Genomic DNA, 23,769 nt, shown 5'->3' with positions numbered 1-23,769 from the left:
GTCTTGTAGCCGGTAGAAGTGGCGATGTCTGGAGCGAATGAGGGGGTAAGCCAGGTTTCCATGATGAAAATAACATCTGAGTTGAGGGGGTTGAGGGGAAGTCCGCTGAGACATTTCTGGAGGAATGGGTCACAACCGTCATACCTCCACAGGGACAGTCCAACTTCTTTACAATTAAGAGAGCATACAGGGCCTTGGTTCCTCCACCACACCCTGTGCACCATCAGGAGCAATTATTGCCAGTCTATTTAATTATAGAGACAGGGATGCTATCCTAAGATACATAAGGCTATGTGGTCAGCCACAATTTGAGGGAAAATCAATGTTAATATTTCCTGATTATACTCTAAAAGTACAAAACCAACTGAAAACACATTTGGACGTTAAGAGTCGACTGAAAGACTTGACCCTGAGGTACAGCCTTATGTTCCTGGCAAAATTAAGAGTGCATTTCTTATTCAGTGCGAGTTTCTGGGTAGGCATGCTGGCTGGAGGCTCCCATCGGAGATCGACACATAGATGAATGACATCCCCAAGCAAGTTAAGACTCTTGGCCGGACTCCAGAAACAAGACAAATGTGATAAGGACTCAGGGGCATCCAGTTTGACAGGTTGCGTTGTGGTGGGACCGGATAGTACCCTCATGGAGGCGACTGCGGTGCCAGACTCCTGTGACTCGTTTCAAGAATGGTGGCACAACCTGGGATCAGGCACAGACTTCACAGATGGAGGAATGAACTAATAGCTGTACAGTGTCCTGGATGTTCACACAAGATGGTCTGCAGTTGAACAAACACACAGAATAACGGAGAGGCTGATAAGGAAGGTGGACTGACCTATATACCTCTATGACATGTGAAATACTGTTATGTAAAAAATGTAGGGAGGTGGACCCTTTATGGAACAAGGTCTAGTCAACTTCAAAAAGGGGAAGACACCATTGAGACGCACTAATGGACTAGCTACACAAAATAATTCATATTGGGCTGGCAGAAGCAGTAGGAATCAAGGGGTGCAGGTAGTGGGGTGATGCTTGAGAGCTTCAGCCTCATGGTACTGATGGCGCACTGGCCTCTAGCTAAGCGTTGAGTGTTAGTAAGTTAAGAGTTTGGGTTTGGAAACAACTAAAGGATGGGAATCGGGTGGGTTATGCATGTTCGTGCCTAGCTAAGTTTAATGTGGGGTGAGATGGGCTTCACTGCCCATGGGGAGGGTTGTGTTGGGGAGATGCAATGGTTTGATGGTTTTAAAGTGCACGTGGGAATCCTGCTACGCATTAGTGTGGAAGAGACTATGCCTGCCACTGTGGGACCTTGTGTGCTGGATGTATGCTGGTAACTTGAGATTTGTTGTTATGGAGGAGTATTTGGCGCAGAGAAACAAGGATGGATGATGCATTTAAATTTCTGACATGGAATGTGAGGGGCTTGGCCCAGTTGGAGAAATGTCACAGAGTATATGCTTATCTAAAATGATACCATATGTCAATCGCCTTCCTGCAGGAGACACAAGTGTGGGCAAACTGTATACCCAGACTCCAGAGGAGATGGAGAGGTCAAATATACGCAACTTCATATTCTGGGTTTGCACGGGTGCACTGATATGGGTAGCTACCGGAGTTCCCTTCCAGTATAAAGGACATATACTCAACTGTTAGAAATGGCCCTTTCTGCAGGGCCATCCCCAGACCTTTTTCCCTTTCCCCCCACTTTTTGCTGAATTTGTTTTGTTGGCTCTAGGACTCTTGGCACTTTACCACTGCTAACAAGTGCTAAAGTGCATGTGCTCTCTGCTTAAAACATGGTAACATTGGCTTATCCACAATTGGTATATTTAATTTAGTTGTAAGTCCCTAGTAAAGTGCACTATAGGTGCCCAGGGCCTTTAAATGAAATGCTACTAGTGGGTCTGCAGCGCTGATTGTTCCACCCATTAAAGTAGCACTTTAAACATGGCTCGGGCCTGCCACTGCAGAGCCTGTTTGTGCAGTTTTAAACTGCAGGCCCAAACCTTCTTTTTTATTACATGTAAGTCACCTCTAAGGAAGGCCCTGGTTAGCCCCAAGGCAGGGTGTGGTGTATTTAAAAAGTTGGACATGTATTTTTAAGTTTAACATGTCCAGGTAGTGAAAAATTGTACATTTGTTTTCGTTACTCCGATGCCTATCTCTCCCACAGGATAACATTGGGATTACCTTAAAACATCTTTTATGTGTAACTCCCTATTGAGAAAAGATAGAAATGTGGAGTTTGGTGTCTCTGGACTTACAATTAAAAATCACAACTTATGGTGAAGTCGGATTTTACATTGTAAGTCTGAAAATGCCACTTTTAGAAAGTTAGCTATTCCAGTTTGGACCCAGCCATATGCAAATAAGTCTTGACCCTGTTCCCCATGGAAACAGTGCAGCCCGAACTGGGTCAAGACTGATTTGCATATGGCTGGGTCCAAACTGAGATGACACGATGAGCGAAAGAACAATGGATTAAACCCAGATCCATCATCTTTTTGTGTTGCTAAAGTTGCCCTAAGTGGGAAGGGTATGACCAGATGTGGGTCCCTTGCTCACTGTGCCACTGGATTCAAGCTAGCCTGGCTGATGAAGGGTGATATCCTGAAACCGGTCCCACAATGCTTGTTTCCAGTCCAGGGAGGACTGTTCCCATGGGGAACAGGGTCAAGACTAATTTGCATATGGTTAGGTCCAAACTGGGGTGGCATGGTGAGCAAAAGAACGGTGGATTAAACTCAGCTCTGTGACTGGGAGTGAGTGTTTGAAAAGTTCCAACACTCCGTCCATCATACTTTTTTGTTGCTACTTTTAGAAAGTTGGCATTTTCTTACTTTAACCATTCTGTGCCTCTGCCTGCCTCTGAATACACATCTGGGTGACAGATGGGCTCTGAACATTCCCTCTACACATCCACACAACATGGGAGATTAGGTGTGACTTGATGGGTCTTAATGGGCCATTAGCTTGCTTGATTGGGGTTAGCCCCTCCTGAAGAAACCCACAGCTTGGAACCAGGACAGGGGAGGCAGAGCATCTGTACATTTCAAAGGCCTGATTCTGGAAGCTTCTCCACCTTCCAGAACCAGGGCACCAAAGTGTAAATATTGGACCCCAAATCCCACCAAATCAGATCTCTACTGGAACCAAGGACACTCTGCCAGGAAGAAGGACTGCTGTGCTTCCAGGAGGGACTGTCACTTTGCTACTTTTCTGTGTTGGCCAGCTGCCTGCTGCTTCTCGCCTGCAGTGAGAAGGACTGGACTTGCTCTCTACACCCTAGAACACAAGAATCTCCAAAGGCTTGTTTGCTTGCTCCCTGTTCTTGTGCAGTCTCAGGGACATCAACGACTGCCTGCAACTCACCTGCTACAACACATGGACTCTGCCATCTGTGAGTCCTACCCTTGCCTGAGGTGCCTACCTCCGGCCCAGGGCCTCAGAAGTGGGATCTGCAGCGATAAACTTCAAAAAGTGATGCATCGCCCCAGGTGCAGCAGAAATATCGATGCATCATGTCCTCGTGGACGCATTGCTCCAACAAAGGTGCTGTTCAGCGGACCCTGCGCAGGTTCTGTAGCTGTCCTACCCTCCATTGCATAACCTTTTGACCGCTATAGACTTCTAAGCACTGTTTTCACATTTAATGTTTAAGAATTCATATCTTGACTTCTACTGATTGGATTTTTGTTGTTTTGATCTTGTTACTCAGATAAATATTCTCTATTTTTCTAACCTGGTGTGGGGTCTTTTGTGGTGTTTTTCACTGTGTTATTGTAATTAATTATTTAACAAATACTTTACACATTGCCTCTTGAGAAAAGCCTGACTGCTCTGTGCCAAGCTACAAGGGGGTGAGCACAGGTTAATTTAGGTAGTCCAACTGACATACCCTGACTAGGATTGTGCTCCGTACTTAGACACTGTACAAATCTCTGCCAACTAAGGACACAATTTCTACCATCGCTCCAGTGGGGAGATATGTGCTACTATTTCAAAATTTAGATGGGCGAGAGAACTGTCTGATGAATGTTTATGCTCTTAATATTGACTGTGAGACTTTCTATAGTGGGGGTGGCGACAGCTGCTGCAGTATTTCTGGTGGCAGACATAGTCCTAGCGGGAGATTGTAACTGTGTGATGAATGGAGAGCTTGATCATGAGCCACAAAAGACGCATGCGAAACCAGACATGACAGGACAATTAGAGGATCTCCTTCTGATAGACCCCTGGCAACAGAAACATACAAATTCTAGGGTTTACTCTTGTTGCACACCTGCAACAGGACCACACAGCTGACTACATTACTGCTCTGCTTCGGATGAATTGGCCCAGTAGGTTAAGCATGTCTCTTATCTTTCACAATACCTTTCTGGCCACAGACCTGAGAACCAGTCATGGTGCTGCAGGATGAGGAGGGGACCATAGTCAACACACATCCAGCAATTAATGAGGTGTTTTGGGCCCATCTCAGCAAGCTACACGCAGAACATAGAACATAGGAAGAAAATGGGAGGCCATGGTGCATGAAGCATAAATAGTATTAGTCCCAAAACCTGACAAGAATTTGGTGGAGCCCTCGTCCAAATAGGCCGCTGCCCCTTCTAAATGTAGATGTAAAAACACTTAGTGGCATTTTGGCAGTGCGACTGCTCCCACACCTTTCTGGCCCCAATACACACAGATCAGTGTGGTTTTATACCACACAGAAGCACGATGTATAACCCTAGACGTCTGTCACACATCTACTACACACAACACCTGAGGGAGGCTCCCTACTCCCTCGCATTTCTAGATACCGAACAAGCCTTTCACTAGGTAGATTGGGAATACCTTTGGCTACTGATGGAAAAAGTGGGCCTCAGCATGCATTACACTGCATGGGTTAACTTATTATACAGAGACCCCGGGGCATGGACAAACATGGGCATTATAGTGTCTAATAGGTTTCAACTACACAGCGGCACATGTTAGGGTTACAAGCCTACAGTGGAGCTGCTGCATTGAGCGTTGGTGCCCTAGGGAATACTGGTTGGGAAACCACAGGTCGGGTCCTTATATGCTGATGACGCCCTGGTGTATATACCAAACCCATAATACCCATTCCCTATACTCCTAAATACCCTGCAGGCCTTTGGAGAGGTGTTGGGTTTATTTGTGAACATTCACAAGTTACACCTCTTTCCGTTGGGTATACTTAGCAGGATACAGACTCTTTCCCACCTGTGGGTCTCCAATGGAGTGTAGAGGGAATTTAATATTTAGGAATAGGGATGGCCCATACAGAGCAGATGTTCCTAGATCTTAACCTAGGCAGGGTGATGTAGGGACTGCAGCTGTCAGTCCAATTCTGGAAAGATCTTCACCTGTCCCTGATGGGCATGGCAGCCTTGGTGGAACTGGTAGTGCTCCCAAGATGCCTGTATGGGCTACAAGGCAAATTCTATGGGATTCCCAGATAATACTTCACTGAGCTGGATGGTCTGATCTCTGACCTACTATGGGCAAATACAAGAAAAAGAGTAGCTTTATCTATGCTCAACAGACCTGGGAGTGTGGTGGGATCGAGATCAGCAATATAGAAATCTGTTATATGGCAGCCCGTATGCAGCATGCGGTTCACTGGCTGGTCACTGAAGATAATTGGGAACAAATATTTTAAAAGGTATGCACGGTGACCAGACGTTACCTGCCTTGCTTATGAGTGGAGCGCATGTACAGATGGCGGCCCCATTCCTTGTCCAGTAAAAAATGTATTAATGAAAAGTGTGCAGGTATGGGCACACACTGGTATTCACATACTGCATCGTGCTCTGTATGTGAGAGACATGCCAATCTGGGACTTGAAAGCATTCACAAAAATGGTTGAGGTAATGTCTGCACAAAAATGGAGGGATGGAGGATGCAAAATTCTGGAAGAACTCCATCTTGGAGGTCAATTTATCGCACAAGAAGATGCAATAGACTCCTTTGCACTGGGAATGGGACAATACTTGCAGTATGCTAAAATCTCAGCAATGGCACATGCTTTGTGGCTCTGCTATCCGGGGGAGCCAGCAATCTCATATACACTGACAACACTTCTAGCGATGGCAAGAATTCATAGACTGATCTCACACATATATAGGGTGTTGAGGGAGAACATTCTCAAGATAACACCAAAGGCACAGGTGAAATGGGGTGGGGGGGCACAGGGAAACACACTGACTGTGTGCAGGTGAGAGTGAGTGCCTAAGGGGGGCAAAGACGGTGAGCTCCAGTGCACACTTTAAATTAATGCAATATAACTACATGCACCAGGCGTACTTAGCGTGACGATATTACATCACATCTACAGCACTCAGATGGACAGCTGCTCTCGATGTGGCATGCCTGAAGCAGATTTCATACAAGTAGTGTGGCAGTGCCCAATTTTAACACACTTCTGAAGGGCCATAGTAGTGAACCTTAACAGAGTCACGGTATGGAGATACCTTTCACACCTAAGATCCTCTTGCTGGGATTGGTCCCGACACCGAAAAAGAAGAAACTTAGAGCCTCATCTGTGGGACTGAAACATGTACTTAGAGATGATAAACTGGCAGATGGATTGACTGCATGGGCGCAGATGTTGTCAGAGCTGCAGGAAATGCCGGATATGACTGGGATAGCTGGGGGAAGGAGAGAGGTGGATTTGGTTAATCCTTTTGCTGGAGACTTTGATGTCGCATAGCATGCGCGCAACTTGCAATAAACACCCGGAGGCGGTGTAACGTTTGCAGCTTCTTTATTCACCTAACTCCTCCGATACTCGAACTCCTTCTGCCTTTTCACCCCTATTAATGCCCGCCCCTCTGTCATCCTGGTGCGACCCATCTCACACCTCCGGCGAGGGGGTTTCTCTCGCCCACCACTTCCGCCTCCGTCGTAGTGGTGCTGGCCAGTTCCGGCAACAACATTACAGAGACCAGGGGGAGGACAATGCGAGACACTGCACAACTCAGAGGATTGAGTGTGACCTGATGAGTTTGTGGCCAGACTGGGATGGTTTCACAGGGTAACAGGTCGGGCCTCAACTGTTTGTCGGGCCGTATGATGAGATGGCTCCTGACGTATGGAACCTAGATAGGGTCACAGGTTCTTGCTTCTGGGTGAATGGAATATGCATCCATGATAAGGGTGGCAGAAGCTTATGAGTAGCATAGGGGAGTGGGTGGAAGTTGGGGAGGTGTTATTGATGATTGTATTATGGCACTTCTAGTGTTTGTGTTGTAACACGGGAGTGGTAATACAGTGTGTTAATACCAGAAAAAACTATATATATATATTTTTTTTTTAAAAGTCTCATGACATTGCTAATGGTGTCACTGAAGAGAACACTGTGCATGCAGAGTTGCGAGTTATAGTGAATGTAGTGTGGCTAGTGAGTTGACAACGGAATGTAGAGAGTTAAGCAAGTTATATTAATTTTGGGACTGGCATAAATTATAACTTTGAATTATAACTATAAAGTTATACCTATTTATGTAAAAGTTTTAATATTTGTGTAGTTTAGGTTGTTTATCCATAGAAATGATAAATGAAGTTTTCCTAGCTATAGCTATTCTTTATCCTTTATCCTTTGGGTTTTTCATTGAATATATACGTATATTGATTACATGTGTTCATGCTTCTATTGCAAATAAAGCAGCAGTATAAAAACCCATATTTCCATATTTCACAGGGAATCATCAGAAATATTTAATGGTTCCCTGTGACATACAAGTTCCATCAACATAATGACAGCCCCCAAGCCACTCTGTAGAGCCTGTGGAGTCCACCAGACAGCTCATCTGCATACAAGTCATTTGAAGTACTTCGAACTTTCTCCTGGACCATTGATAGCAGAAGAGTTGTCTCTGTAGAGTGAGTTCTCCATGTTGTCAGTTTATTTGAGAATAAATCTGAAGTTGACTTACTTCTGCTAGTGGTTATTTGGACTTGGCACTTATCACTGTCATGGCCACTAGGATTATGCAGCAAGGTTACCTAAATTATTCAGCAAGGTTATCTAAATTATGCGGAAAAATGCAAGTAGTGTGCTGCATTCAATGGCAGAATTATATTCACCTATCAGAATTAGAGACAAAACATTTTCCAATCTGCAAATTCGGCAAGTTATGTGGCAACTGCAATGAATCAACAATTAAAGGCTGCAGCTACAGAATTTCATAAATCCACTAACTCTCACTATTTTCCTTTCTTTTTCCAACAATTTATTTATGAAAGGTAAATATTTTAATTTCAATGACTGCCCTTTGTTTGCATCCCCTCAGAGAAAATCACTTTTTCAAGATAACCACCCCAAAGTTAACACGCACCATAAAAATACAGAAAGGCTAACGTGTGGTATGGTTCTATATTACCATCTCAGGGTTCTAGTGACATTTACAAACCACTATTGGACCATGTTTATAATTAACTTGAAAACAAACCTGAACTGAGAAAGGCTGGCTGAGTCTTTGCAAGTATAAACCCTCTTGTATGCTGGGAGTTCTTGGTAAGGATGGCACACTAGACTCGTTGGCCTTCTTTGACGGAGTAGCTGGAAAACAGAACAATTTCAAAAGTAACATTCTTTAATGATAGTATTTCACTTTTATGCTGTCAAAAGAACAAAAATGAAGCTCATCTCTCTTGAGAGTAATTCTCGAAGGGATGACTTGCTATAATTCAAAAAAAGTTCAAGAATTAAACTTTTGAACATATGACTTCTTTGCACTCTAGTTTGAGAGTAAAATTAGTCATTGTCTTTGTAGACTGTAGTGGTGTAAGCTAACAGGATGCATGCATAACCTGACTCAAAGAGGAAGATAAGGAAACTCTATTGGAAACCATCCATGAAGTAGTCTGGAGTTCCACAAATGCTCAATGGACTTTCCAGCTCTTCCTGGGAAGCGCATGTGCTCTAATAAACAGAACAAGGAGTCGATACTCATATTCTCAAGTACAGCCCCCTTGAGGCCAAGCCAATGATGGAAAGGTTGCCATATCGACGATCTATCGTTCCCTTTCCATCAATGCGCCTGATCACTTCACCCTTCTCCGGCGCAGGTCGGAGTGCTCGGTGGATGAGCTGGATGATAATGACTAGAGGGTGACATGCATGGCCCCAAGAGAACTGGCAATTTCTTCAACACTTCAAATGATGCAAATTACATGTCATACATGAACCCTCACAGGCTGCTGCGGATGAGTTGTGTGCCGCAGGCTGGTTGTGTGAGATGGTTTCTCCCTGTTATAGACTTCTTTTGCGTGGTCTGGTCCTGCCCCGCCAGGTCTTCTTTCTGGAGGGGAGCGGGACAGGCGATCTCTAGGGTGCTGGGCCGTCACATAGACTTGAATCAGCGGGTGGCTTTGCTGGGTCTCATGGGTGATGTTGGGGGCTGCGAGCTGAGAGGGCCTTCGTGGGCATGACTTCCTTGGTGGCAATGAGGGACATCTCCTGAGCTTGGAAGGAACCAGAACCCCCATCCCTGGAAGCTGGTCAAAGGGCATTGACTGGTGTGCTCACCAAGAAATAATGATCTGTGAGGCAAGAGGCTGCCCCGAAAAGCATTATCAGATATGGGATGGGTGATAGGCATATCATGGACTGCCTCTGAAATGAGGATATTTGTATACTTGATTGTGATTGCCCAATGTTTTGTTTTGGCACAAATATCGTGATGCGATTTCTGTATTGTTGAAATGCCTTGTAAATTAAACTTACTAAAACTGAATTTAAAAGTGCCATATGCGTAGGACCCGAGGGACACAAAATCTGTTGATGATTTGCAGGTTTGGTCGGCCATACTGGCTGAACTGTTAGATCCATCGGAGGCTGGTTCATCAGTCTCCCAGAGGACTGTGGGATCCAGACACCTTGGTGAGCGGGGTAGGTTGACCTGGAAGATGTGGTTGTAGTAATTCTACATGATTGAACCCTCAGGGTGCTGATGGATCGTTTGGGTATAAGATGTCAGGAGGCAGAGCAAGGTGGGTCATTACTAGTTGTCTATATTTTTCATAATGTCTTTTACCATGCTGATCTGTGTTATATTGTCTTAATCATGTATTAATGCCAATAAAAACCTATACTTTAAAACAAAACCTAGATTAGAAAAAAATAATAAAGTCTTCGGTGACTAACAGCATATACACTTTGAAAGTATTCTTCATATTATGTTGTTTCGACAAACACGTTTTCTGCCATGAATGGCACACGGTTTTTGAGGTTCTTTCCTTTGAACTCATTTCCTTTATTTTTTTTACCACAGTGCTGTAGGACAAAAGGTAAAATATATTTTTTCTTGACGGATTACAGTTTTTTTAGCCCAAGGATAAACCACTACAATGGATTGTGTTGCTCTTATTTCTTTTGTATTTTCATACAATCTTCGTTACTTTACATTCTAATGACGATTCTAAATCTGACAATCTACGGAACTAAACAGAACTGGAGGCAAATCTCATCATGCTTAGATGTCTTTGCAGTTCATTACCTATTTGCATCTTCCAACCCGGGCACCATTTGTGGCAAATGAAGTGATGATTTTGAGTGTTGTAAAGCTTACCTGTGATCTTGACAACAACATATTTCACATAGGCTACTGAAGACCATGTAGGTGATGCAGTCTTGAAAGTTAACTTACCAGAGATACATTGGAAATGATGCCTAGGCAAAGCAAAAAAAGGCTGATCACACACCTGCCGCCTCTGTTGTGACAGTTTGAGAGGATTGATGAGAGACGCCAGAAGACACTGACGATGTTCGACTTCCGTTTGGAAGAGAGACCCCTCGCTCGAGTGCCTTGATGTGTTCCTCAACATGTGAACTTGATTGTGTATCCTGAAAATACATATACATATTGTAAATTAAATTGTAGTGAACCGTATGCCTTAAGCTGGACATACAGTAGTTGGATTTCTTCATAAGATAGCTCCTATTGTTATCCATATATCTGTTCGTACATCAAACACACTTATAATACATATGTGGCAGTGGAATTGTAGAAATTTTTCATGTATAGGTATTGGGTTAAAACGTGTGATAGATGGTCAGGCAGCAATAGATCACTGCAATCTTTGCATGGTTTGCATAGTACAACGGCAAGATCTTGTACATATTTCTAACCATTTTGCGTATGCTCAGTGCAATATAGGAATTTTAAAGCACAAAGTAAAAGCCTTATAAAAGGTTCGATAATATCAAAACATCAGCTCTCAACAGAGAAGAAATAGTCTCAAAAGGCTGGTGTGTGTAATAAAGTAAAAGCAGCTACTATTGATCTTGTGAAGAAAAGAACACATTTTATTTAATTTGAAAACAAATGAAATAAAATAAAAATGTTAAAATTATTAGGAAGGTTGCAGCTTTTTAAAATTCCGTTGAAGCCACAGATCGTCCAAACTATATTCTGTTTGATACACATGCACTGCTCCCTCGAATCAATTTGAGGATACACATTTGATTTTTAGCCTCCAATGTCAGTTCCTTGGCATTTACAGTACTTTTAAAAAATTTCAATTGTACATTTTAGCCACTTTATTCTTATACACTTTATTAATCTGTTAATATTAGTTCATTTTCTAAGCAGTCACGGACCCCCTGAGGAGACTTTGTTGACCCCCAGGGATCCCCGGACCGAAAGTTGGGAACCACTGTCCTATATTGTTCTATTTTTATGCTCCTTTGTTTTGCTTGCTGCCTGCCAAGTATCCATTGTTTCTGATCCTTTTGTCCCTTCTGCTTACCCCAAAACCTTCTGTCCTTAGCTTCTTATCTGCCCCCTAGTCACCTTTGCTCTTTTTATGATTTACATCTCTTGTAGTTCAACTTTCGTTGTATTCTGATTATTTTGCAGTCAGTGTCTCTTCTCTTCTATAATACCTAGAATCTTTGTCTTTATCAGTGTAATGTCCATTATTTGCCTTTTTTCTGCTTCCTTAATCGCTTGCTTGTTACAGACCCTAGACTTTATGTGATTGTCTTGCTCAGTTTTGCATCTTGCTTTACAAGGCTACTTTACTTGATAGTTATGGCTGTTGGGGTCCTTGTGCATCTCCTGGTATGATCTGTCTCTAACTTTGCCCTGCAGCCTGCTAGTCCTCTGCTTGTGTTCCTGTTTCTTCTGCCTTACCTCCTGCTATCTTGGCAGTAATCGCCTGTCTGCTCTTAGACATGTCTTTTGCTTGGGCTGTCAGTGTTTTGGTAAATTTGCTACTTTGTCTTAATCTGTGATTAATATTGCCCCTTTTGTGCAGGATTTGGGTCCTTGGTTCCAGGGGGCAATCTATGTTTCATTCTTTGTGTTAAGTGTCTTAATTGTTACAGTGTGATACTATTCTTATCAGGACTCACCACTATGTTTCTGAATGGGCGCTTGGAGGTTTGTCCATATGTTTGTATAATCCTTGTTTGTGTTTATGTACATTAGCACTTTAACTTCCGCGTTTTATGGGCCTCACAGGTTGACTATCTGTAAGAATAATCTTTACAGAAAGATTGAGTTTCACTGTTCCTGTGAACCGTTCGTAGTCTGACCTGTGTAAATCGTATGGATAACAAGGTGTTTTTGTCATTTCATTGGTTCATTTCCCTGTCTGCACACATCACGGTGCTCTGGCTTTTTCTATCTGTTCCCTCTGCTCCCATGTACTGCCCATACACTGCCTGCCATCTGCTCGTTCCCAGGACACGCTCTTGCCTGCTCATCCGCACCTCTGTACTGTCTCCTTGCCCTTTAGTCTGGTATTTCGTGATATTATGACAGTGCTACCCTATCTCAGGATAACAAGTGGAAACTCAGGATGAAGATACTGCAGCACTCATAAGAAGAAAAAGTCTAAAATCTGAGAAAACGCCACACTTGGATTATGATAAACTAGGGAAAAGGCAACCTCTGTAGTGTGTCGACAAACATAATAAATCATATCTTGAACTCAGAAACATCAAAATAACAAACACACTATAAGAAGGAATTGGTGAGCATAATAATGAAACATTTACAAATTCAAACCAGACACAGCAGAACACTTTGGCCTTCGTAAATTGCATTACGTTTTTAATGCAGAAGCTTTTCAAATCGTACAAAGAAAACCTAAATATGTATGAAGAAACAGCAGAGGTACAACTATGGAAACAAGTATAATAAGCAATTTTGGAAATAAAAACAAATCAATATGTGTATTTAAAGCTTCACTGAAGCAATGTGGTTATGGGCCTTATAGTTTTCTACTAAAATCACATAATAACATATATTAAGGGGCCATTATTAATCTGCCACCCTGAGTTTCTTGTTGTGGATCTACTGTAAAGGTATAACAATATTTACTGTCCGGCACTATGATCCTAGCATACTACGTACCCTTGGGGCTGTAGACCTAGGCCCTGTTTAGTTGTAGTTATGAGTGGGTTTAGGGCAACAGCTGCTTCCGCAGTAGAAGTATGAGCTGGGGGGGGGGGGAGCTGGTTGTTCTATTTGTTTTAAAATGTTTGACCACACTCTTTGGTGACACTTTTATCTCAAACCAATTGCTCACAATCTGGAACGAAGGCTCCAGCACCCCCCCCCCCCCTATATTTTGTCTCACCGGACCCACTAGAGTCCTTATATGGTGGCTGGTGCCCCTCTGCCTCTCTCTCCTGCTGATGCTGATTAAGGTACTATCTTAGAATGTCAGTGGCCTGCTCGATCCTATCATGGGGTCAGCCGCTCTCAGATGCATGATACGATTCCAGCCAGCAGTTCTTCTGCTCCAAGAAACTCATCTGCTGGGCATGCACTTCCCCTTTCTGAACCATTTTGGCTATAATAGTGTACCACGCAGGTTCTCTTGGGGATCCTGGGGAGTGGCCATCCTGTTACATATGGATTCCTGTTAGTGTGGTCTGTGGCTCATGAGGAACCACAGGCGCAATATGTGGGAGTTGAGGGACGGCTGGAGGGCAGGCACTACAATTTCCTTTCAGTCTATGTTCCACAGCAACAGCCCCAACCCACACTACAAGCACTTAGGTCCCTTTTACTGACCCTTACCCAGGGTGTCACATTGGTGGGAGGTGACCATTGCCGTTCCTGACCCCATACAGGATACCTCCGGCCCTCCATAGCCGGTCGTCAGGTGTGCTCCTGACAGCTCTTGACCTGGGTAGATTCGACGGGGCTTTGTGATGTTTGGCATACATGGCGTGAACATGCCTATACCAACATGTAGGTGGTGCACAAGACCCTGTCATGCATTGACCTGATTTGGCTTCAGGTAGCTGCTGTCCTCCAGCTTTCGGAGATTGGGACACTTCCCCAAGGTATCTAGGACCCCCATTCGACTGCAGTTTGGCCCTCCCATAGCGGGACTACACCCCATGTGTGCATTAACTCCTGTATTTCATTAACCAAGAAAGCTCAGATTTTATTGAAAAGGAGATCCACTCTTATTTCGAGGTGAATTAGGGCACAGTGGCCTCAGCCATTACACTCTGGGTGGCCAGCAAACCCACCATTAAGGGGCTGATTAAAGGGCATGTCATTCAAAAAGTGCAAAACTTGCCGCAGACAATGACTTTAGAGGCTCACATCCTCTCCCCCGAGTGGAGGGTGCATCAGTGGCCCTCTGCTGACCCAGACCGACAGTTGAGAGCATCAGCCTAAAGGGTGTGTAAACAAGGGGATAAACCGGGGAAGCTTTTATACTGGCCAGAGATGTCGCTGCTACAGTGGTGCCCTTGATTAGAGATGACGAGGCATGCCACCATGAGCAGGCTCCTGCTATGGCACAAGTTTTTGCAGACTATTATCATACATTATGTTTGAGGATACCCTGACCCCCTTGGGAGATTGCACACCTGGTGCTGCGAGATATTCCACTGCACTTTATTCCCCTATAATTGGTTAAGGATCTGGATCAGTTGATCATGGTGAAGGAGATCAGGAAGGCGCCTCTGCCATGACTCCAATCAATCAATCACTGGATTTGTAAAGCCCTCTACGTACCCGTGAGGGTTTCAAGGCGCTGGGGGGGGGGGCGCTACCGATCGAGGAGCCAGGTCTTGAGGAGTCTTCTAAAGGTGAGCAGGTCCTGGGTCTGTCGTAGGTTGGTGGGGAGGGTGTTCCAAGTTTTGGCGGCGAGGTATGAGAAGGATCTGCCGCCGAAGGTCTTTCTTCGGATGCGGGGAATGACGGCAAGGGCGAGGTTTGCGGAGCGGAGCTGACGGGTGGGGGTGTAGAAGCTGAGGGGGTCATTCCTACATTGCGGGAACCACCGAATGACCGCACCGCGGTCAAAAGACCGCGGCGGCCATTCTGGCTTTCCCGCTGGGCCGGTGGGCGACCGCCAGAAGGCCGCCTGTCGGCCCAGCGGGAAACCCCCTTCTACGAGGATGCTGGCTCCGAATGGAGCCGGCGGAGTCGAAGGGGTGCGACGGGTGCAGTGGCACCCGTCGCGATTTTCAGTGTCTGCTTTGCAGACACTGAAAATCTTAGTGGGGCCCTGTTAGGGGGCCCCTGCAGTGCCCATGCCAGTGGCATGGGCACTGCAGGAGCCCCACGACACCCGTTACCGCCATCCTGTTCCTGGCGGTGAAAACCGCCAGGAACAGGATGGCGGTAAGGGGGTCGGAATCCCCATGGCGGCGCTGCAAGCAGCGCCGCCATGGAGGATTCCCTGGGCCAGGGGTAAACCGGCGAGAAACCGCCGGTTGCCCTTTTCTGACCGCGGCTTTACCGCCACTGTCAGAATGGCCAAGGAAGCACCGCCAGCCTGTTGGCGGTGCTTCCGTCATTTTAGCCCTGGCGGTCGCCGACCGCCAGGGTTTAGAATGACCCCCTGAGTCTGTTGTTCAGGTAGGCTGGTCGGGTGTCGTGGAGTGCTTTGTGGGAGTGGGTAAGGAGCTTGAAAGTGATCCTCTTGTCTACGGGGAGCCAGTGAAGGTTTCTCAGGTGGTGGGAGATGTGGCTGTGGCAGGGTACGTCGAGGATCAGTCGGGCGGAGGCGTTTTGGATGCGTTGGAGGCGTAGTAGGTCTTTTGCTGGGATGCCTGTGTAGAGTGCATTGCCGTAGTCCAGTCTGCTGCTGACGAGGGCCTGTGTCATGGTTCTTCTGGTTTCTGACGGGATCCATTTGTAGATTCTACGGAGCATGCGGAGTGTGTTGTAGTAGGAGGAGGAAACTGCGTTGATCTGTTTAGACAAGGTGAGAGAGGAGTCGAGGATGAAACCCAGGTTGCAAGCATGGTCAGTCGGTGTTGGTGGGGTTCCTAGGGTGGTGGGCCACCAGGAGTCGTCCCAGGCGGAGGGGGTGGGTCCGAGGATGAGGACCTTCGTCTTGTCCGAGTTCAGTTTCAGACGGCTGTTTCTCATTCAATCGGCGATGGATTTCATTCCCTTGTGGAGGTTGTTTTTTGCGGTGCGCGGGTCTTTGGTGAGTGAAAGGATGAGCTGGGTGTCGTTGGCTTAGGAGAGAATGTTGAGGTTGTGTTGTTGGGCCACTTGTGCGAGGGGGTCCATGTAGATGTTGAACAGCTTTGGGCTGAGGGATGAGCCTTGGGGGACGCCGCAGATGATGTCGGTGGCTTCGGAGCTGAACATGACCTGGAATCTTACCCTGCCCCCTTTGGTCAACTGGATGAATGGAGACCTGCAAAAGTGCAGCCACATGCTGTTGAACACGCTGGGGATAGTGGCTCTTTTTAAAATAATGGTCTTCTCCTGCTTTTTGTACATTTTCTCGAACTTTCCCCATCCGGTTACTAGACAATGGTTTCAGACCAAAGATCAACACTTTTTGGGGGGCTAGAGTCTGCACTCAAGTGGTCTTTGTCAGTGATGAGCAGTGGTGTGAGGCTAGATTGGCCCCCAGGAAACTGTCTATCCCTGCATGCCTTCAGTGGTTCCAGCTGAACTAACTACACATTGCATACATAACTCCCCAGTGGTCAATCGAGCAGGCAGTATCTCTCAAGCCAACTGTGCCCAATGTTCATTACCAGAAGTGGACTTCTTTCACGTGGTGCGGTCATGCCCGAGACTGGTTCCCTTTTTTGGAGGAGGTTTGGAGGGATCTCTCTGCAATTCTGTGCTGACAGCTCGGCCTCATCCCCAGGGTTGCTCTGCTGGGGTTGTTGGAAGATGTGCATGGGCAGAAGATGGAATGCATTTTTATCATGGTGGAAACACTTGTGGCCAAAAGAGATATTGCCCACAAATGGATGTCCCCAACTCCCCCATCGGTGACGGAGTGGAGGAGGATGGATTGGTGTGCCCACTAGGAACAACCGATATACGAGGCCCAGGATTGCCCCCACAAACATGATAAGATTTGGGGCAGATGGTGAGCTTACTATGGACTGCCTGTGGGGCTCAACTGATTATTATCACCTATTAAGTACTGTGTCGGCTTGACAGATGGTGGTCATGTTTGCATTGTTTGTTGTTGCTGCAAAATCAATAAAAATTGGTTATCAAAAAATCTGTTATCCTGATGGTACTCTGGTCATAAGATTTAGAGATGAACACCAGCCTAGTGGTCATCTCTGCACCTTGAAAGTGATCACTGTTCATTGCTGGTACATGGTGGTTCCCTTCACTATACAAAACGTTTGCTGGTGAATCCCACTGTCCTTTTGATAATTGCTCACCAAACCTTTAACTTTTTATATTTTTTTCAGAAGCAAACTCCCAAACCAGAAGTTTGTTTCTAAAAATTAAAAAAAGGTTTCAAAGTATGGTGGATGGCTGTCAAAACGGATGGAGGCCATCCATAAACCTTTTTGTACTTTGAAGGCAACTGCTGTCACTGTAGTTTCTTTCAAGGAACAGAGATGAACACTGGAGATCATCTCTAAATTTGACAGATGAAGAAACTTTGGCATAGTGGAGGTAACGTCCTCTGCAATCCTGACCACTCCACCTGCTGAAGTCTAAATCAAGCCCTTTGTCCACTAAAAGCAAGCAAAGTCTCAAAGCAAGGTTTTCTGCTGAAATATGGCACGATTTGAGGGAAAACATCTTGGAATGAGTGCAGAAACAGAAATTTCCTGATTTGTTGGGGGACAGAAACTAGGTCACTCATAATGAACTCCAGAGCAGTAGACTAAAATACACCTAGCAGCCTATTTTTTTATGAAGCTATGATATTTCATGTCACCAGTGATACTAGAGATGACGTTGTGTCTGGTGTGATCTATGAATACAGAAATAGTGGCTGCTGTGATAGCATTCACTAGCAGTAACGTATCCTCCTGGGCATTATTTGTTCATGAAAGGATGCAACAGCGCCTGACTGGGTCAGCAAATAGGCCCAGGCACCAAAACAAAGGTAGCCCCCAGTGTAAATTAGATACCTAAAAAAGTGTCCCATGTTTGCATATTGGGGTCGTTTTTTGAACTTGTAAAGACACTTTGTATAACTGTTTTGCAAGATATGGAAGACTGCATTGATTGGAGCTTCTTGCAGTCAAGTTTTGTTATAATATCAGGGACATCATTTATAAAAACCGGACCAGCAGACCATAAAAGAGGCCCACAAACAGCCAAAAAAGTCCCACACAACACCTGTCACACCAGATCGTCAGGCACTGCATGTTTGCCTTATAGGCCAGTCCGACCCTAGGGTGCAGTACCGCTTTCAAAAAAATTCAGATTTCCATATTTATACGGAATCAGTGCTATATTTTCAAAGTCGACAAACAAACTCGAAAACAGTATACTGTTTCAGGGATGTCAGTGGAGAGGCCAATAGTAATAGGATTTGTGATTTCACCAATAGTTTTGGATGATTGAATTTATGAAGTCATCTGTAACATATACGAGGTAATGAGTAGTGAAGTTTTGCATAGCTCACAAATGGGAGGGGTGTTTATATTTTTTTATGTAACCGTAAATCCCATTGAACAGTCATTTGTTTAAAGGGCGTTTCTTTAAAATGTCAGATAACTACTGGTCTTAGTAGAGGGCCATACCATCCCCCTATAAATGAGCCTTTAATCAGTGTATTTTTTTTTTTTCGGGCATACTTAAACAAATACCTGTTCCAGTTGCCCTTAGTGCTACTGGCTATGGGCAGAGGTTCGGATACACTTCAGCTGAACTGCATATATTAAATGTCTATTCATTTCCAATCTATCCATGACAGTTGAGCATATCGAACAGTCCTTGTAGTATGTTTTTCTATGCATATAAATTAAGTTCCATACAAAATAGTTCATGTTTTTATTACAATAACAGTGAATACTCCCACGTCTAAAATTGTTCCACATTTTTATGTAGGCATTACAACAGAAGGTCACTGCAAGGAATCTAAGAATCAGTCCTAAGCGGACTGAAGTGTGTCCTAGCCTAATTCTCCATATCTTTTTAAAACTGCAATATCCTGCTCTTCTGCAGTCCACTTACACCTTCATTCTAATCTGTGGCCTGAGTTCGATATCAGGTGCAAATGTTGCGCCTGATATGGAAATATGAGTAGTGCATGTTACAGAACGCTTGGTTCTTTTCCGCACACAAATTCCTCCAGGTATGTAACAGGGAGGTCTTTGCACTGAAAACATTACTTAGAAGAGAGGATGGGGAATCAGATGCGATAATACTGAGTCCACAGGTTTCCTTGTACCACCGTGTCTTTAGCTAAACCGTAACATGTCCCTTACCAAATTCTGCCAGTAACTGTTAATAGGTCGCTTAGATTGACGACTTTTACTAACTTATTGCAAGCAAAATAAGTTTCGCTTTGTCCTTGCTTCACGTTGGTACCAGTACTGCGTCATAAATAAAACAATAAAGCATTCATACTTGTACCTTTATCGTAGAAGAAACTGTGACCTCAGAGGATTCATCTTCCAAACACAATTCCTGCCTTCTTTCCACCCGAACGTCTGCATAACTAGTAACAAAGGAACACAAGAGTCACGCCTGAATGCCACACGGCACATTTGTTCTAGGGTTACGCTTAATTTTGCAATCTCTTTAAGTTAGTTTGGCACATCACAGTTTTATTTGGAATGAAAAGATGCATAAATACCCTAATAAATTTTTTCAAGAAAGCACACATAGAGATAAAAATAGTTTTTAATAGACCAGATCTCCTTCCACAACTTGGGAAAGTTTTAGTTTAGGCAAAAGGGAGCATCACAAAGAACCATTTCGAGCTTAAAGTTGAGTGTATTATTAAATGTTAAGATATCGGCCCTCTGCAAAGACCGCCACACAAGGATAGAGGACTTTCTTGTATTTTTATTTCGTATTCCTAAACGAGCACAGGAAACATGGAGCTCCCTCCCCAGCCTCCAGGTAACCGTCATTTCCAGAACTCTCAGCTGGTTCCAATCATTGGAATTCCCAGCATGTGTCACATGCTGGGAATTCCACAAGTACAACACATCTACTCTCTTTATATAAACACAGTACATTTTGCTAAAACTAAAAAATAAAATCTTACATATAAAGAAAAATCAAATATATATTGGTAAACCGATATACATGTCATAACTTACTTTCAAGATACATTCTGCCGTAGCTACAAGTATAACTGTAAAAAGATAAAATTTCTAGTATTCCCTGTCCTTAAAACTAACATGTCTAGAATTCACTGTTCTTGTTAGTTTTGATAATTACATAACATAATCATGCAAGTATTTTGTAATCCTACAACACCTTGGATTTACCTTTCTTGTTTGAATTCTCTGACCAACATACAATGTCCGATTCAGTCTCTTCGTCAACTTCAACTTCCCTTTTCTCCCCATTACTACTTCTACTGCTACTCACCTTTTATTACACCGTTCACCATTATCCGACACAACATGGAAGTCATGCACTTCCTTCACTCTATATGGTCTACGGAATGCAGTAAGACCACCTTCCACATGCCCAGAATTTGTTTTCACCAAATCTCCTTTTTTATGCTACTTTTCAAATTAACCTTTTGGATAGGTGTTTCCACCTCACCTTTACCGTCAAATAATGCAGACATCCAAGCAGGATTCATTTTCGTGCCTGCCTTCCTTCCTCTCAATACTTCAAAAGGTATCTTAACTGCCACACCATTTTTTGTAGTGCAATAAGCCATACTAAATCATCCATCATTGTGCGCACATTTACTCCACTGCTCAATGCCGTCTGAATAACGCCTTTCACCATCTAATTACATCTTTCAACTATAACATTTGTCTGTGGATTGAATAAAGAAGTGCTAGAGTGACATATCCCACATGATTTTAGAAATGTCTCCATCTCAATTGAAACCAATTGTGTCCCATTATCTGTAATCAATTTTATAGGACAAACCTCCTCTCGCAAAATGTCTTGCATTACTTTGGTAGTGCTAACAGTAGTGATTTCCCTCAAGAATTTGACAATCAACCACTTCAAATAAACATCCCCCATCACTGGTGCACATTTCAAATCAGCTCCAACCCCTCCTAATGGACCAATGAAGTCCATGCAAATAGTATGCCATGCTTTTCCAGGGTCTGGTATTTCTCCTATTGTGTCCTGTTTCCCCACTTTCAACCTTTTTTCACCTTCTTTACTCACTATACATCTTTCTACCAAATCATTCACATATTTATCAATACCAGGTCACCAAAAACTTTCCTTCAGTCTTCTTTTGATTAAAGTTTGGCCTAAGTGTCCTTCATGTGCCAATATAAACAATTTACATCTTGCACCCTCAGGAGGAAGAAACCTGTTTCCCTTCACAAAGTCTTTTGTAATCAATGACAATTCGTCTAACACCTTCATAAACGGTCTAATATGAACGCTCACTGTACTTTCTCTTCTTCCTCTTCCTTTGATCAATTTAATTTCCCCCTTCATGACTACATCATCTTCCATGCTCTTACACCATTCTTCTTGTGATACTATGCCTTGGGTACATCCTACCACATCATCAACACTCGCCACCACTCCTTCTTTCTCACATTTTTGTACATGTTCTTTGTCTACTTCTTGCCAATCTTGAGGTAAATGGGATAGACAGTCTGCATGGAGATTACGCCACCCTGGAATATATTCAACCATAAATAAGTATTCTTGTAGCCGTGCTGCTAATCTGACTACCCGTGTTGACACTTTGCCAATGCCTCCCGGCAAAAACACCCTTAATAACATTTTATGATCCATGCAGAGTATTATTTTCCGACCTCACACATAAGTCCTGAAATACTCCACGCTGCAGCCAGAGTCTCTCTTTCAATAACAGAGTAATTTATTTCTGTCTTAGTCAGTGATCGTGATGCAAATGCTACTGTTTTTTCTTTCCCATCTTGTACTTCTGATAAAATCACCTCCAAACCAATTGCACTTGCATCAACAGTAACAATAGTATTAGAATTTACATCAAATGGCACTAACACTTTTGCTACACACACATATCCACTTTTATGTCTTGGAATTTAATTTCTTGTTCTTCTTCCCACTGAAAATTCTGTTTTGTCTGCAAAGCTCTTTATAAATTTTGAATAATACCCAATAAGTCCCAGAAAAGACCCTAACTGATCTTTGTCTTGGGGGGAAGGAGCCTTCCTAATTGTTTCCAACAAACTTTTTTTGGGTTTAACCCCTTGTTCCGATAATGTGCAACCTAAGTACTCAATCTCATTGACAAAAAATTTACATTTCTCTTTCCTTAATAGAAGACCTGCCCTTCTGATTTTATCCAACACACACTTTAAAGTTTTGTAATGATTCTCCATTGTGTTGCCAAAAACTAAAATGCCATCCTGAAAATAGATCACATTACTCACCCCTTTAAATACCTCGCTCATCATCCTCTGAAATACCCCGGCAGCAGAGGCCAGACCAAATGGCATCCCAGTGAATTGGAATACCCCTTCAATTGTAATGAATGCATTAAGTTCTTTGGAATCATTATGTAAATAAATTTGGTGGTAAGTAATCCTAAGATCTAATTTAGAGAAGTACTTCTCCCCTTTTAACAATAATACCAATTCATTTATGTTAGGTAATGGATAGTTGTTCACTACAATAGTTTGGTTAAGTGAATGAAGGTCAACACAAAATCTCAAGTTACCCTCTGGTTTTCCTATAATCACCACTGGAGAGATCCAACTAGATGTTTCAATCTGTTCAATTATACCTTCTTGTATCATGTTTCAAATCATTTTTTGGACTTCCTCATGCACCAAGATAGGTATTTTCCTAATTTTGTGTTGGATGGGAACTACATCATTCCTAAAAATATTCTTATGCACATACCCCCCCCGAGTTCACCTAATGTATCATCAAATACTTCCTTATTTCCCTCTAAAATCTTATCAAGAGTCATTTCTTCTACTAACATAACACAATCATGTGCTCTTGGGTCTACTTTAATGTGCAAGTCGTACTGATGATGCCAGCCTAAAATTGGTGGACCACTAACCGCTACATAAACTTTTCCCTCAATCTTTGTTTTTTGGAATTCAATTTTTGTTAACTAGTAACCAATTATGTTTATCTGTTCCCCCTGGTATCCACCTGGATTAATGTCTTTAGGTAGGAGACGTACATTAGGTCATTCTTGTACAAACATTTCTTTGGGTATTATGGTATACAGTGACCCTGAACCTACCATTAATTGAACCTTCTTCCCCCTCACTGTAAAGTTGTCTGTAGGGCTGGGTGGTCTCACTGAATTATTATCTCCTTCCATCTTGTTACCTACTGACAAAACTCTATTAATTCCTTCTTCACATTCTAAATACTCATCACAGACAACTCCTACCCTATACTTGGATCCAGTTTTTCACATATGAGCAAAAT

General features: G+C 43.6%; 1 protein-coding gene across 1 annotated transcript in view; it reads right to left on the bottom strand.

The window, feature by feature from the left end:
- Nucleotides 1-23,769, bottom strand: part of NPAS2 (neuronal PAS domain protein 2) — a 611,171-nt gene that overhangs the window by 128,811 nt on the left and 458,591 nt on the right. Inside the window, exons 12-14 of the mRNA XM_069204404.1 lie at nucleotides 19,804-19,888; nucleotides 10,718-10,859; nucleotides 8,464-8,573 (exon numbers count right to left, since the gene is read on the bottom strand). Of these exons, the coding sequence (XP_069060505.1) occupies nucleotides 8,464-8,573; nucleotides 10,718-10,859; nucleotides 19,804-19,888 (337 nt within the window). The remainder of the gene's footprint in view (nucleotides 1-8,463; nucleotides 8,574-10,717; nucleotides 10,860-19,803; nucleotides 19,889-23,769) is intronic.

The sequence above is a fragment of the Pleurodeles waltl genome, chromosome 8 (genome assembly GCF_031143425.1).
Source record: "Pleurodeles waltl isolate 20211129_DDA chromosome 8, aPleWal1.hap1.20221129, whole genome shotgun sequence".
Lineage (NCBI taxonomy): Eukaryota > Metazoa > Chordata > Amphibia > Caudata > Salamandridae > Pleurodeles > Pleurodeles waltl.
Note: the sequence above shows the minus strand (reverse complement) of the source record. Positions and strands in the feature narration are given on the sequence as shown.